The sequence below is a fragment of the Patagioenas fasciata genome, chromosome 8 (genome assembly GCF_037038585.1).
Source record: "Patagioenas fasciata isolate bPatFas1 chromosome 8, bPatFas1.hap1, whole genome shotgun sequence".
NCBI lineage: Eukaryota > Metazoa > Chordata > Aves > Columbiformes > Columbidae > Patagioenas > Patagioenas fasciata.
The window spans coordinates 42201885-42218984 of NC_092527.1; the positions used below are offsets into that span (position 1 = coordinate 42201885).

The following is a 17100-nucleotide window of genomic DNA, read 5'->3' on the forward strand; positions in this document are numbered from 1 at the left end:
CTTCAAACACAGTAACTGTACAAGCAATGAAAGAAGTAGGTGTAAACCAAAAGCAAACCAAACCAGACAAGAAACTTCCACCTGAAATGTGTCCTATATGAACTTTCCTTCAGTTTTAAGGTATCTACATCATCACATTTTCAGGAATTCTCAGACTCAGCAACATCAATTCAATCAGGGGATCTTGTTCAGGACAGGTAGGACAGACCTGCCAAGGGAACCTCCAGCTCTGCTGATGGATCTGCCTGCCACAGCCGACCAAAAATACTTCATGAGACTCTTCTCTCAGCCGTGGGCTGAGCTGGTGGCCCTGAGGTACCCATGAAGAAAACGGCTTAGCTGGACAAGGGAGAGCTTCTACACCAAAAATCTGTACATGAACAAACACAGCACAAGTGGGTGCCTCAGCACCTCCACAACCGCTCTGATCTCTAGGTGTGAAGGGCCAGGTAAATCACCCCTGACCTGTAATTCCTGGAAAAGGCCAGGTTTTTCCATGAAACTTGTGTGGGAAGGTGCACTGAGGGGCTGGCTGGAACCCCTCCCCATGGCACAGGGACAACCTGTCCAGTCCCATCGCAGCATCTCCCCACATTGACCCACCTCCTGCCTTCACAACAGCGTCAGAAGAGAAATTTCCCAGGAAAGATGTCACCAATTTCCTATCAAAACCTGATCACTTTCTGATTGAGATTTGCAAAGCGTACATGTGAATCTAAATAAAGCCACGAAACTTCCTCCAGTCTTTGGGAACAGCATTGCCCCTGCTCGCATAACACCACACAGACACTTCCCCGACAAGGAGTAAACCAGATTTATCACACGGTACAGCACAAAGCACCCTCGGAGGCTCCAGCCAACCAGGCTTCATGGAGAAACCACCCAAAAGACAATCACATTGTCACTGTCACGCTCACCAGTTCCACTGGAACGAGACGTGAAAAGCCCAAGGACTCTTCAGAAATGTGCCCGTTGTTTTATCAAATGTAAAGCTACTTCCAGTCACCAGACAGAGTCAACAGGATCCCGAACACTTGGAATACACTTGTAATTAGCTAAAACAAATGCCATAAAAAAAATGATCCAATTTTTTTAAGGGTCTCCCATTTCCATGCAGTATGGAACACGTGGTTTGGTTGGAAGAAAGCCCTCCTACAACATATGCTCCAGTGATACATCTGTACATGGAAACATAAACCCACCTGTTAGTGTCTGATCCACGAGGTTGGCTGCCATGAGCGTCACCGCCGGTGACACAGCCGTGACCCGGGTCACTTGTGTTGGCATCAAAGGACCCACGTGAGCATCCAGTCTGGAGGCAGAACCTGCAGGCAAACCAGAAGAAAACTCAAGTAAACAAAAATGCCTTTAAAACCTCACTTTTTCTCCAGCCATATTTCACAGAACGCTCCCTTCACCTCCTGCTAAACATTTCTCCCCATACCCATTTGCATGGTTAAAGCAACAGGATTTGTGTTTAACTGAGTTACTGGTCTCCTCTGGCCGTGACTTCCCTTGATTCTCAGCAAATACGCACCAGGGGAAATTTTAAATTAATAAAAACGTGGCCCTCAAAATAAGAATTTGCAAGGATATATTAATGCTTTCAAAGCAGATTACAGCAAGATCAGTTTTCTTATTTAAGACTAAATAACACGCCTCCAGTTTCTACTGTTACTCATCACAAACTCTTTGTGTCTCACTCCAGCCACGGGAAATGATTTTGCCGATAATTTAAACCAGCAGCTTTATCCAAGGGAATCACAGTCTGCTCAGACAAATCACAAACCAGAAAAATCACTACATTGCTCCTATACATTATTCATGACAGAGTAGTAATCCAGGTCTGCTGCTAAACCTATGCTAATTAGACCAGTTTACTTAATCCTTGAGAATCTGTGGCTGTTGTTGAATTTGAGGTCAAACCTTGAGCATCAGTTTCCCATTAGCTGTACATTTAGACACGGAACCTTTTCCAGAGCCAAAGCACCTCATCCCATTGCAGACATGAATTCAGGTGTCCCACGAGCTTCTACACACCCGTTTTAGAAGCCACCGCTTCAAAACGGAGCTGGCGGTTGGGACAGGACCCTCGTCCGAGGCAGACCTGGCAATAAATCGTATTTGCCAAGCACGATTCACGCTGCACAATTTACTGCCCTTTTGTTTCACTGACTATTCGTGAGCTGTCAAACCCTTCTCATCCCAACTCGTCTGCATTTCGCAGTAATACGGTTCATTTCTGAAAACTTCACTGCTATAAAAACTCACTCGCACGCTACAAACCTCTCCATTGATTTTTGTTTCTCTGCTTCCAGGTACCCAAGCAGATCAAACGTAACTCTCACCAACCGGGGGGCGCTGGGTGCTTTTTGGAATGCAACTATAACAATACTTTATTATTAAAAAGGACCTTCCCATCAGGCAGCCAGAGATGCACGATGCACCTGCTACAGGCACTTGAAAAGGCTCAACACCTTCAAAAGGGGGGCATTTTTATTATTTCTCCTTTTTTTTAATTCCTCCCTCATTAAGGCAGGATAAGAGAAATTCCTGTGCGACGCGATCAGCAGCATGATACAGCGATTACCCTGCAAGGTACTACAATAAACTTGATCCACATAGCCTTTGAAGAAAGAATGATAAATAAAGCATTTACGGGAGACGAACAGGTCAGTGTGATGTGTGTTGTGCTCCCCACAGCGCAATAACGTAACTGGAGGCGCTCGTAACTTGACCATCTCTAACAAGACACTGAACCATTTTCCTGCTTGAGCCGATGTTGGGACCTCAGGCAACGACAGTTTCTTATTCCTGCTTCTGTCAAAGCCCCTGGCAAAGCTATTAACGTTGATGAGCTCTCTGGATACAAAAAAATGTTGAGGAACCATCAATTCCGGCACTGGAGTCCGAGATGCCTCCAATTACACGGCGCAGTCCCTGCAAGAGCAGACTCACAACAGCGCCTCCGGTTTTACGGAGATGCCCGGCAGGACACACACACAAATGGACTGAAATTCTGGTTTCTATATCCTTGGAGACCACCTCTTCAGCTAGGATGTCCATTTGCAATTTACCTGTACATCACTACATGATTAATTCCATTAATAACCTTTTACAGAACAAGAGTTGCTTTGTTTTCTTTGGCTTTTGCAATTAATTTTAATGACAACAAAATAAGATACTTCCATCCTATTGCTTTCAGAGGCATCACACACAAAATAAAATCGCATTTCATCATCTCGTCTCGGTGAGGTTTGCACATGAATGCCTCGGTGTCTACAACAACGTACTTGGCAAGGGCTACGCACCTTCCTGAATTGAACCAAAATGACCATCTTTAAAGATAACAACAAATCCAAAAACATCGAGGTATGCACATGAATTGCAGTACACAAGCAATCCTCTACACCTAAAACTGGAATGATTTTCATAACATGCTTAATTATCTCCCCATAGTAAGACACACACCACTTGAGCTGAGCTCTGCTCGTTCTGTTACCGCGGTGGATGCTGCAGGTTGAAACATGACTTCCCATTATATAATTTCAGCTGCTTCTCTACGTTGATTTATGATCACATCCAGGAACAATAAAATTATCAGTGCATCTTTGGATGTGATGGAAGCAATCAGCTCACAGCTTCCATCTCTATTGGAGTCAAACATATACACACACATATATACACGCAGATCGAGCTCAGCTGCTTAGTTTAATTATATTTGATGCTCACCAAATAAGCTTGAATGATTTAAGGCAATCTTAACTTTTAAGGAATAAATATTTATGCTTTCTAGTTCTTTGTGCTCACAAAAAGCAGTATTTGGAATACAAATAAACTCTGAGGATTGAGTGTAATGCCATGATGCGATATAACCCTTCAGTCTGAACCGAACGCAACCTGGGCTGCAATAGCACCTGAACACGAACCGTAAAGAACCAAACACCCACCCACACGCACTCTGCGTTTTATTATGCAGTTTAGGCAAATCTGACTATAAAACAATTCTGAGGAGGGGGAGGATGAAAGGGATCTTTTCTAGGAAGTTTCTGATGATTGCTAGAGCCAAGGAGCCCTGACTGGCATTTTGAGAACATCTGTCCATTTTTGAGATTATTTCGGGCTCAGATGCATTTTACCATCGCTTATAAACACAAGCACCCTACGTTTCAACAAGGACACTCCAAGGACAAAGGAGGACAAAAGCAGATGAGTGGAAGGTTCAGAAATGCGAAGATCCTCTCGTCAGTGACAACGCTGCCCTGATTTGCATCCCTGATGAGCAGATGCTGGTTCGCACCCCTGCTGATGGAGCACAGCGCGGGGCTGGGCGTCAGAGGCTCGGCTGCCTCCCCTCCCACAGGAACCACCATCGCCAGCCATGCACCACCAGTCAACTAAATTAGACAGCAGATTATTCCCAGAACAGACAACCAACTTTTCCACCTTCGTTATTTCCAGCAAACAGTATTTAAAGCCTATATACTTTCTTACTCCATACCCCATACCATACCGCTGTTTCTAGCTCCCTCCTCTACTTGCTCATGGCCACAACAGACCTCAGGACAGGGAGCAGATCTATTACTGATGCTCGCAACCCGGTTGAAAGGGCCAGGACAGATTTTCAGGGCCAAACTGTTCGTTACAAAGGTTTTCTCTGTGCCTCGGCAGACCCCTGGGCTCTCATCCTCCATTACACACCACTGGACGGTAATGACTCGCGTTAAGGGGAGTCACGATGCCCACGGGCAAAACAACCCGATGACCAGCAGCTGAGCAGAACTCTCCTGCTGCTAAATTCTAATTCTTTCCCAAATAAACCATGGCACCTCCGGCGTCATTATGTTAAAGCTATTCTTGTTCAGGTTAGCAGTTCAGCAAGGCTTTAAACTTCATTTTCCTCACTGTGATTCCAGGAGCCTTTAATAGCACTGCGCTCAAAAGAACAGAGGCCACATCATTTATTTTAACATATTCAGATGGAAAATATCCATAGCATGGGCCTAATCTTACCCCGGTGAAGTCAACACAAGTCTCTCTGTGGAGCTTTATGGGCATAGAATCAAAGCTTTTCTTCCTGCAACTCACTTGCCTCTTGCGAAACCACTCTGAATGCCCTGCAACAAAAGATCTTCATGCATTCCTGAACACTGCCGATTGTCATTCATAGCTGTTTTTGCTAAATATATCTCAGAACTTGTTTTCGTGAATGGCTTGGTAAGGCTGCCTCACGAATGGCCCAACCTGCGCTGCCATCCCACTCAGCCCTGGAAATAACACCGAGGTTCTCATTCCAAAACCAGAACATTTTTCATATTCCTGAAAACATCCTTATTCCATTAATCTTTTCCCACCTTTTATGACTTACTTCATATTTGCCTGTAGTTACCTACTTGTTTCAAAAATATGAAAAGCACATTTAATTGTAGCACTCTTTCTGTACTGGCTGGATTAGACGGTTAGAGAGTATTATAAACCAGAGGCATTTTTAAGAACATCAGTCCTGTTTCACCTGAAATAATCCAGCCAGGAATAGGTCTTAAAAACCTGCTGTAAAGCCCAAGAACGCAACTTTCAAAAGTGTGTCCATGACCAAAGAGTAGAAAACCCATTAATGCTATAATTTTGTTGACTTTTAAGTCGCTGATGCAACAGTGAAAATCCCACCCCCAATAAGCAGTGCAGTACTCCAAGACACGCTGATTTCTAAGTCAAATGTGAGCAGCAATTATTCTTTTTTACATCCAAATTGAAATGTAATGAGAAGGTATTAACAAGGAGAATGAACTATTGAGTGGTCTGGCTCTGCTGGGGAAAGGCTTCACCCGGCGCTCCCAGAGGGACCCGCAGGGCCATGCTGACGTTGGGCAGGTTTGCGCTTCACCCTTTTCCTACCAGTATTAAAAATTCCACTTCTGCGTGCAAAAATCAAACAAAATCCAACCAACTCCAGAAAAACCTAAAGCAGGAGACAACCTATAAATACGATATAAAATGCCAATATTGACTCTAAACACTCCAAAGAGCTTTCCTCCCAGCAGCAGATACAGCTGCTTTTCCCCTACAGAAAGCAACCTACAGAAAGCAGCAGCTTTGGGAGCAGAGCACATTACTCACAAACTTGCCATCAGTTCCTTGTTCGTTATTGAGAATAACCCTGAACACACAGAAACTCGTGCAGCGGATGAACACAGTGCTGTAAAACCCATTGCAGAGACGAGAGGAGACATTCTGGCTCTGAGCACGTCAAACCCTCCCTTGTCTGCCAAGGGCCAGAATTTTATTCAAAATTTTCCTGTGGATTTTTGAGACTGAAATCTGTGCTCAGGAAAGGATAGAGCACCCATTCATAATCTAATGGGATACAACATATAACATATAACTAAGAGAAGACACAACAAAGAGAAGAAACGACCCTTGCACATACCTGAGATACAGCCACAAATGTACCAGAGGTGCTGCAAATGGGTAACTGCTGTTGGCTGCACGGGGAGCCCTGGTTGGAAAGGATTAATTCACAAATATGAAACAAAAATGTGTATCCATAAGAGCAATAAATTTAAGCAAAGGTCCGGCACCCAGCTTCCCAACACAGCTAAGTGCAAACACTGTGGGAAGAGCGTAAGGACAGAGTAATGGTGCAGTGATAGGGAAAAGGTGTTAGGAAAAGCACGGAGATAGCATAATATTGCAACAGGACACTCTTCTCAAACACCCACGCCTCAAAGAACTGAATAAACCCAAATGGGTTTTTCTTTGTCCTCTAATGTCCCTAGTAACTTCCCCACCCATCAAGAGAAAACCACACAGAGGCTTTTGCATTGACGAGACTCTTTAAGGAGGAGTTTCAAATATTCTACATCTCGTTTAACACCTGATGACTCCGTGGCTTTGTGAGAGGGTGACACTTACACACCCCACATCTCCTCCAGCCCTACAGAGCTCTGTCCATCCCCTCCTGCCCTGTCCTTCATCCCTGGTCCAGCTGAAGGGCACAAGGATGCTCAACTGTTCATCTGTTCCTCTGGCCCTGCCCTGACCACCGTGCAGCCACAAGGTCACCAGCAAACGGGATCAAGATTCTTTTCACATATATGTATGTCTCATCCCAAAACAATCAAATTATTCTAACACTGCCAAATTGCAAAACTGGTTTAAAGAAAAGCATTAAACTATGAAGGAATCACACCCAAATTCCTGGAAACTGCTGGAAGGAACAGCAAATAAGCAGATGAGTGATGCGGTGACCACTAACGAGCACGTTTATATCGCAGGGCAGGCACATCCAGCCCCATCCCATCCCTGTGGATATGGCCATTGCAACCAGATACTGTGACACACGGACACCGTGACACACGGACACTGTGACAGGTAAGAGGGAAAGGTGCCTGTCCCAATGTGGTGTGAGCATCCCTGTCCCATTTGAGAAATGTCCGTAATAGGCGGCTGCTGCCGTGGGTTTGCAACCAGCTGCGGGGACTGAAAACGCAGTGCACGACGCTGCAGGGAAACCACAGCTTGCTTATAAAAATCATTGACGGCATTTCACATATAACTCATTTCTGTTGTCTCTCTAATGTCTCCTGTGGGATTTGGACTTGAATTGAGTGAAAGAAACAGGGGTAAAGTTCAAAATCTTGAAAAAATAAGATAATGAGCTGAAGACGGTGTAACCGGGATTGAGCAGGTCAGGCCAGATGCGGTAGCAGGCGCCCAGGAGCAGACCCAAGCCAGCCCAGCAGCGCGGTGCAGTCTGTCTGCTGGCCAGAGAGGGCAAGAGCCCATGGCAGGATGGTCCCATAACAAGGAAACACAATAAATCCATATCTGGTCCAATTCTTTCATTACTGAAAGCGTGCAGTGTCCCCTTTCCCGGCCCCAGGGACGCTCAGCCGGGTGAATGGCATTGTCACCAGCTGTGCCGGGACAAGGTGTCAGGGACACTTGTCACTCTGTTTTCCCCATGGGGAGCCCCCGTTGCTCATCTTGGTCCGGCCAAACTGTTGGCAGTGACAGGGAGGATTAGTTTGTAAAAATTCCTGAAACATAACCACGCAGTTTACTATTGCAAAGCGGAAAGCAATGACATTAGTGATTTCAATTGCTGTGTCTAATAGCCAGTAACAGAGTCAGACACAGAAACACATCAATTTATTTTTATGATTGCTGTTATCATTTTATGACCCCAGAAGTTAGTGAAGACCATGGCCCAGGGACTTGCTTCCTTTAGAAGCAACATCCATCATGATTAGGTAATTTGGGGCAATACTGCTTATTTGCAAAGGCTGGAGGAAGCCTCTCTGCTTGAACAAAGGAGGAATTGAACAGGAACAAAAAATACATCGATTTTTGCAAAGCATGCAGACTCCTGCAGCCACGCTCAGCCCGCGGCTCCACTGCCACCTCCTCCTCAAGGTCACAGCACACTTTCCTCAGGGCTATTTGCAGTCGGATGAACCCCAGGCTGCCTAGAAGCCACCTCTGCTGAATTCTCTTCCCTTACCCCTCTTTGAAAGGCCCAGGTACGCTCATTAAAAAATATTCAGCACTTCCTGAATCTGATTATCTTCTTCCTTTCGCCTCAGACTGCAAAACGTGTTGCGTTTTCTGAGCAGAGGCTCCGTCCCCGGGCTGTTCAGGTGCTGCAGCGGGAATCCTGGCAAGAAAAGTCCCGAGCACAGGGGGCACAGACACAGCCCGGCTGCTAAAAGCTTTTCAAAGTCTGCCCGGTCCTCCCTCCCACCCCAACTGAAACCAGTCAGAGAATCAGGGTCTCACTGCAGTCTGGTGGAGCAAACCCTGCCCGCCTGTCCCCGCTCCAGCACCCTGCAGTATATTGCAATGATACATAGAATTGCTATGTAGGAATGCACAGAGAACACAGCCATCAAAACACAAAAGATGGGAGGGGAAATAGCAATCACCGTTTGGAATTTTCCCTGGTATCTACCAGGAAAGTAGTTACACGGGGTAATGGTGATTTACAGTGTGTACCTGCGTGTGAGTGCTAAGCGCTTCATCACCCGGAATGTCCTGATGGCCCCGTGACTCAGAATCACAGGTGGTTTGGGTTGGAGGGACCTCCCCAGCTCCCCAGTGCCACCCCTGCCATGAGCAGGGACATCTTCACCAGCTCAGGTTGCTCAGAGCCCGTCCAGCCTGGCCTGGGATGTCTCCAGGGATGGTTCAGCCACCACTTCTCTGCCCAACCTGAGCCAGGCTCTCACCACCCTCAGGGCCAACAATTTCTTCCTCATGTCCAGCCTGAATAATCTCCCTTCTTTTAGTTTAAAACCATCACACTTGTCCTATCACAACAGGTCCTGCTAAAAAGTCTGTCCCCATCTTTCTTATCAGCCCCTTTAAATACTGCAGGGACACAACACGGTCTCCCCGAAGCCTTCTCTTCTCCAGGCTCTACTGCTCAGTGGGGAACCAGAGAGAAACCGTGGCAAAATTAACAATGAGATGCAAACAGGATTTGTTGGCTTGCTTACAGAGAAGGACAGACCATGTACGAACAGCATTTACAACGGGAGTTTATAAAGCACATTTTCCCCAAAGCCCATGGAAGGCACAGACCTTCCTCCCCGGTTACCGCGTGAGATGGTGCAAGGTTCACCCTCATTTTTCCCTCCCCCCCATGCAGTAGAAGTGTACGGCTGCTGATCTGCAACCAGATTGCTCTCGTTCCAGTGAAGGGGACTGAACTAGAAGCCAAAGCCAAACCAAACATTTACTGGTTCCTAACTAACGCAGAACGGGAGGGCTGGTGATGTGGAGAAACCCCTGGAAAGGCGGTTGGCACAGCAAGGACCTTTCTGAGCACGGACCATAAAGCTGCCTCAATATGGTCTGGTTTGCAGCAGCAGATGTGTACAGCTGTGCCATCGGAAGGGATGGCCTGACCCAGCTGTACGGCCCACGGACCGCTGGCGTAGGTTGGGAGGAAAGCGGAGAGGATTCTATAAATCGCAACTTTTATAGTCCCTTGTCCAAATAGAAACAACACTTTAAATTTGGGCAGCATCATTGCTTTGGGCAGAACCACCCTCACTGCTTTGCAGTTTTTTGTCCAGGTTTCCTGTGGTTTTATTTTTGTTCGAATTTTCCTGGTTTTATATTAAAAAACAACAACAACAACAAAAAAAAGGAAATTCCTATTGAAGATCTATTTTGTTGCTGTTCTGGAAACCAGTAAAAATAATATATTCCATGACCTGGGATGGAAAATAGAAGAACGGCAATGAGATGAGGTTGGAGAGTGACACCATAATGAATGTGTGGTTTGGAAAGGAAAAGCTCTCAGCAGGTTACGGGAGCAGCTGGCACAGACACGGGGGACTCGGGGGCATCACAGCAAACAGGAACAAGCATGAGCTGGCTTAGCAATCTTGACACAGGACTTTTGTTTCAGTTAAAAATGGATAGTGTAAAAGCTTGGTCACCTCATTGCTATTCCACCAGATCAGTAAATTGCCCCATAAGGAGGTCAGAGAATTAGGACAGGACTTTCAGTCTTTGGTTAAATGAAAAATAGTAGCATGACACACATAACTAGAGTGAGAGAGAGAGAGAGAGAGAGATAGATAGATAGATAGATAGATAGATAGATAGATAGATAGATGTACATATCCATGTGTGCATGTATAACTCTACAGCTGAAAGTCAATATGGAAAACTATCACCAGTCTTTTCTAAAGGATACACTCATTTTTCCACCTTTACACCAGAATTCAGTTAATATGGCATCATGAATAATTGTTTAATTAATATGAAAGAAAGAAATTCCAACTACTCACAGTTATTTGCCTTGGAACATCTTTCAAAGGTAAATGTGGCAGCAAAGCCCCAGCAGCATCCCCGAAACCCCCGTGCGCCGCATCCCTCGCATCCCTCCCTCCCCAACCCGACTTCCAGCCTGCGGAGCTCCAGTACAGACATGTACATAGAGCTCTGAACACAAGTACGACAGCCATGGCAAGGACCCAGCTGCCAACAGCGCCAGCCCAAAGCCCTTCATCCCTCCCCACCACTAACAAGCTGCTCACTGATGAGCTTCCATCGGCCGGAGCTGCCCCAGCACGGCTCCAGGCTCCTTCACCTGCTTCCTACAGCAACCAAGTTTTTCCATTGTACCTTCTTGTTCAGGAGAGATATCCCCAAAAATACCCATATCCCACCACAAACACATCTGGAACTACAGGTAACTTTTGTACAAATCTGAGAAGTTGATTTTTCATGAACTGAAGAGCTGGGTGTTCAGGAACAGCAGGGAGGAGGAGGGATGCTCTAAGTGCTCGGACTGAAAGAAGATGACAGCGAAACCTCATCTTTTCAGAAATGCCCGAGTATCCACAAGGAAGAGAAATGCTCTGAATGTCAAAAAAACTTATCTTGAGGGTTGCACTTATTTAAATACCATGGGGTATAACCCCACAGGAAAGCAGCCCCTGTTAGATCAAAGCGGTACAGGCGGAGGTAACTGCCCGTCTCCTTGCACACTCACCGGCCAACAGACACAGCAATCATGGACAAGTGATCCCCTCCCATTGCCACTGAATTATCTGGCTTTGGGAAAGCCTTCTTTTACTGCCCTTTATCACCAAGGGTCTCCTGACAGAACAGGCCCCATGTTTGGGAAATATTTCCATTTCATTACAAGGATGCTCTGTTTCACTTTTGAGAGCCAGGCTGGCAAGTGACTCCTGCATAAAACACAGATCATTGGAAAATATTTTCCTCTACGTCTTGCATGTAATGAGAGAATTTCAGGGATCACGTCCACGCAGCTGTGCCCCGAGTAACGGGAGAGGCACACGGGGAATTCTCATGATAATCTGCATAGAAAACGCTTGTGCCGCCTCAAAAAGGTGCTTGAGAAGATAGATTCAGCTCTCCAAGTACAGTCAAAGTAGAGAAAATAAGTATCTGTTTGTTTTGAATGAGAACATCCTTACTCAGGATGAGCACAAATGTGCACACTTATTATGTGGCTCCCAAAACAAACAATATTTCTTTTGGTTTGGTTCCTAGAACTCACTGTGACTGTAGCACATTTCAGCTGGGGAGCCCACCCAAGTCCTGCCCCACTTGCCAATGACCAGACAGCAGTTCCCACACACGGTGATTCCTCCCTGCGCTCCACAACAAAGTCCAATAATCTTTTCCATATTTGGATTTTCCAGGGAAGCGGTTGGGGGTCTTTGGTTGGCAAGTCCCAGAATTCACCCAGTGGAGACCTGGGCACCTGTACAGGTGACACATTGACAGGATGGTGACCCGCCAGGCCCTCTGATGAGTCTATCAGAAAACAATCTCATACCAGTTATTCTCTCCATAATTCTATAGAGCTGAATTATTTCAGCACAATAAAAAAAGCAGCCGGCCCTTGTCTTCCCTTGGCAAACCGAGCCACGGCATCATTGGGTTAACATATTGACTCTCCACTCATAAGTCCTCCTACACACTAACTTAGATTTCCTCAAAAAACTTAATTTCCTATGAGATTTTGAGCCAGGACTATCATATCCCATTCCATCTGACTTGCGGAGAAGCTTCTCATGGTACAATCTCCTTAGACACAAATTTACAACATGGACTAAGGCTCAAGGACCTGCATTTTCGGACACGTCTAGAAAAGAAACAAAGTCTTTGATCTTCCTTCCCCTCTGCCTCTTTCTTTTGGGAAAGGGATATTTTAAAAAATGGGAAAACATTGGCTCATAATATGGTTTGACACAAGTTTCTGTGCTTTTATCAGTCACGATCCAACCCTCGTGTACAAATTTCTCATAAATCTTAATGATTCAATGTTTATACGCAAAATAAAACTGCAGATACAAACCTCCCAAAGCTGCTTCCCATTTTACATTGCTTTATGCAGACCGGGCTGACATCAACACGAGCGAGCACTCAACCTGAAGTTATTAGTGCTTCGAGACCTGCCTGAAGAAACAAATCAGCAACAGAAAGCAAAGGAAACAGGGGCCCTGCTAAGGTGCCAAAAGAGGATTAAAAGCAAGGGATCCCTGAGCCAAAGGCGCGCGCGGTGCCGCCAGCCCGGCGCAAGCGCTTGGCTTCTGCCCGCTGCCGGCTACGCCAACGGGAGCTCTCCTGGGCTGGAAACACCTTTCCTCATAAATTCTAAAGGAACCAGAATGTTGCCCCAGATCCAGATCAGCTGGGAGATGTGGGCAACAGTTACAGTCTTCTTCAAAAATACATTTTTAAAAGATGCAAAACGTGCTTAAAGGGATGCATATTATAGCTCATCAAAGAGAAATCAGGGATCCTAAGAAAACAGATTTGTTTGGCCCCTTTTCTTTCTCACTGGTTTCCTTTGTTTCCAGTGACTCTCTGGTCTGGTTCCGTGCAGAAATCAGAACGCGGCCCATTCTGTGCCTGGGAACCTGACTCAGGCTTTGTTTTCTTCAGGAAAGAAATACACAGAATTTACCAGAAATACAGCATGCCGAGGTGCTAAGAGAAACATATAACTTTTCAAAAACAACAGTGGTGAGTTTCTGGTTTAAATATTTTTATTTGCAGTGATCCTTTGTTTCCTTAAAGATTAAAACATCCCCAAAATAATTGGCAAGCTGTGTGTCACTATCAGTTTCAGATAATTAATGTATTCTGGACCAGAGCCAAATCCCAATAACTTGACAATTACTTCTATAGAGCCCAGTTAAGATCGCCCAGCGCTCTCCTCCTGCACCTCCGTTACTGCCTTGTTTTAAACCTGAGTCTTAACCTAAAGAGCTTTAGGAAAAACAAGCCCAGGAGGCTCCTGGACAGAGGCTTCTGCCTTGGGATGCTCTTCAGCCTCATGCACTCATAGGTTTGATGCCATTTATTCCTCCTACACCTCCTCTTCTTAAAACGTTTGCTAGTGCTGCAGAAGCCACGTTGGGGCTCAGGAGACTGTGAGAAATTCAAGAACGTCAGTCCAGGTTCCCATTTCCAAGGTCCTGCCATTGCATTTCCTCTCATACTCCAACAGCAGGTCCTCCACTCCTGCTCTGTACAAACCCTCATCCCACAGCAGCCGCTGGCACCATGGTTTGAGGAGCAAGCTCCAGGTTCTTCCCTGAAGATGTGTCCTGGCTCAGGGTGTCCCAGGGGAATGAGTGCTGGGGCTATACTGGGACCCCCAGACCTGCCGTGGCACCAAACCGAGACTTGTGTCCTCAACTCCATCCTACACCCCTGGTCCTTTACAAAGGAGGACGGAGGTGACTGTCTTCATATCCAAAACCAGACCGGAAAAATGGTCAGACTGCCCCGCATGGTTGCAAATTATGATATGGCTCTGCAAAGTGTAATTTTCATTCACTACAATTTTAACAAGACAATTGACTTCTAAGGACAAAGGGAAAACATGATTTAATCTCATTTCATGCAAGCGGATATTTACGAGACACAAATCATAAAGGCAACATGGCTACAAATATCAGACTGCAGTCTGCGCTAGACTGGTGTGGTTTTAAATTACTTCTCTTCTACTAAAGCGTGCCCTATTTCAAAATGATCTGTATTGATATCAAGTATATATTGCAAACACACGCACAGAAATAATGATCTGAGGAAAGGAGAGCAAACTCAGGCACTTCACTTTGGTCATGAGGTGTACGTGGCCTCACTCCATATTTGTTCCTACTGCAAAAACTCTTGTGGCTTTGCCTTTGTCCTCCATCGAAGGTGGGAAAGGCAAAAGGCATCACACATGTCCAGCCACAAATGCAAAGCACCGGCTGCACTTCTGTTTCTGCAGGATCATTTTAAGCTTTCATTTCAGCACACGTTGGCACAGCCACTTTGGGAACGAGTAAGCGATGAGGAAAATCGCTCATCGGAGTGGGAACTGAAGATGTGCAGATAGAAAGTCAGCAAATATTCCTGTGAATCTGCAGAGTAAGTACTAAGTGTCAACGAGCATCTCCTGCCAATGAGCCCAGCTGGGGTGAGATTTTGCTATCACTTTCTCTTCTTTTAACAATCTGGTTCTTTGCAATTTCCAACAGACGAGCAGAGAAACAAGTCCAGTCAAAGTGGCTTCAAAATCAAAGTGAAATCAAAACTACTCAAAATCCCTTAAAAGCCAAAGTGTCTCATGTAGCCTTTTCCAATAATTGTGTACTGGATTGTGGATGCTTGGAAATGCCATGGATTAAAAAACCAACCGAAAGCCGTGTGTGCGACCCAAGGGAGGACGCAACCCCGGCTGTGCACGCTCCTGCATCGCCAACCACCTGCTTTCAACAGGCTTGAAAGGCCCCCGAAAGAAAAACCTGGTCCCAATCTCCCCGGTCCGCTGTGTTTTGCCACTCAACAGGCATTAACATTAAATGACATATTCAATAGCATAAATAACCAGACTATTAGACACCACTTTAAGCTCGATAGTTAGAAAGGCAAATGATGCAAATCCCCATGAATGTCCCCATGAACTGCTCAGCAGCCCCAACCCCTGTTATCCCAATGCCTGAGACACTTTGCTCAGGGCTACATCCCACACCTTTACCAGACTGAAAATACAAATCTGTCCAGAAGTTTCTTCTCACCCTTTTCCTTTCTAAAAGATGAATCATGTAACCCAGAAGACAACCAAGCTCTGAGCCATCAAACACTGATTCCCCCACCAGCCATAAAGCTGGAATTCCCCATCTCTAATGTTTCAGGTTTTCCTGCAGTTTTACAGGCCGGGTGGTCACAGAAGGGAACCAAGAGACACTCTAAGATTTCAGCCCTGCGAAAGATCTTGATTTATTTAGAAACAGAGATCTTCAGCACTATTTACAGCGAGCTTCCTAACAGCTGCATACATCAAGTGTGAAATTAGATTCTCTGCTTTTGCTCTCATTAATTAACTGGCAGAATCCATTTCAGTAATCACAGAGTGTACGACACTCAGGGCTGGAGCGTCAGGTCTCCCCCTTCCCGGGCTTCCTCCTTCTCTTCCACACCAACAAACCCCCAAGACCCACCAGCACCCAGGGCCACCCTGCCATCAACTGAGCCACTTCTCCATATTAAACCAGAGCTGTGGCCAGGCTGCGCCGGGCTCTGAGCACCCTGGGCTGCTGGAGAGTGTCCCTGTGCATGGCAGGGGCTTGGAACTGGAGGAGCTTTAAGGTTCCTTCCAACCCAAACCATCCTGTGCTTCTGGGTGTTCCTTCTTCCAAAAGTGTTAGAAGCAAGCATACTTTTCCACCTGATTGTACCTACTCTGACGACTGGGAGGCAATCCCAAAGAAGAAAGGAAGAAAGAGAGAGAAGAGGAAGGAGAAGGAAGGGAGGGAGGAGGAGAAGGAAGGGAGGGAGGAGGAGAAGGAAGGGAGGGAGGGAGGAGGAGAAGGAAGGGAGGGAGGGAGGAGGAGAAGGAAGGGAGGGAGGGAGGAGGAGAAGGAAGGGAGGGAGGGAGGGAGGGAGGGAGGGAGGGAGGGAGGGAGGGAGGGAGGGAGGAGGAGAAGGAAGGGAAGGAGGAAGGAGGAGAAGGAAGGGAAGGAGGAAGGAGGAGAAGGAAGGGAAGGAGGAAGGAGGAGAAGGAAGGGAAGGAGGAAGGGAGGAAGGAGGAGAAGGAAGGGAGGGAGGGAGGAAGGGAGGAAGGAGGAGAAGGAAGGGAGGGAGGAAGAAGGAGAAGGAAGGGAAAAAGGAGGAGAAGGAAGGGAAAAAAGGAAAAAACAAATAATAAAACAAAAGCCAAGTATCAGCCTGGCGAAACCTCGTGTATGTTACGGCAGCAGTCTGAGCGGGCTCCAGTCCCCAGAGCGCTCCCCAGCCTGTGCGCTCCAGCAGCGCCGTTTCCAGACGCAGCCTCTGCAATACGGACGCTCGGGAGCAGCCAGCACAGCAAAGCTCCCGGGAGCGCGCTCGGGAAAACTGATGTGAAAATAACACAATAACACCGCTCGCAGATTAACTGTGGAAAAGGGAAAACACATACTTGTCGCAATTCTAATCAACGAAGAAAATCAGGCGCAAGTTCTTACTTTCTGCCTTGCAGCGCGCGGTTCCTGCCCCAGCACCAGCTGCAGCGGGCAGGAAAGGTCCCGGTGCCAGATAAACAACCACCTTCACCCACTTTTTCTCCTCCTA

General features: G+C 46.4%; 1 protein-coding gene across 3 annotated transcripts in view; it reads right to left on the minus strand.

Annotated features, from left to right (window-relative positions):
* The window catches only part of TCERG1L (transcription elongation regulator 1 like), a 73694-nt gene that overhangs the window by 30026 nt on the left and 26568 nt on the right, over nt 1–17100 (minus strand). For 2 of the 3 annotated variants that reach the window (XM_065843530.2, XM_065843529.2), the window contains exons 5-6: nt 6428–6496; nt 1203–1325 (exon numbers count right to left, since the gene is read on the minus strand). In XM_065843530.2, the coding sequence (XP_065699602.1) occupies nt 1203–1325; nt 6428–6496 (192 nt within the window). The remainder of the gene's footprint in view (nt 1–1202; nt 1326–6427; nt 6497–17100) is intronic. The other variant, XM_065843531.2, reaches the window with a different exon arrangement.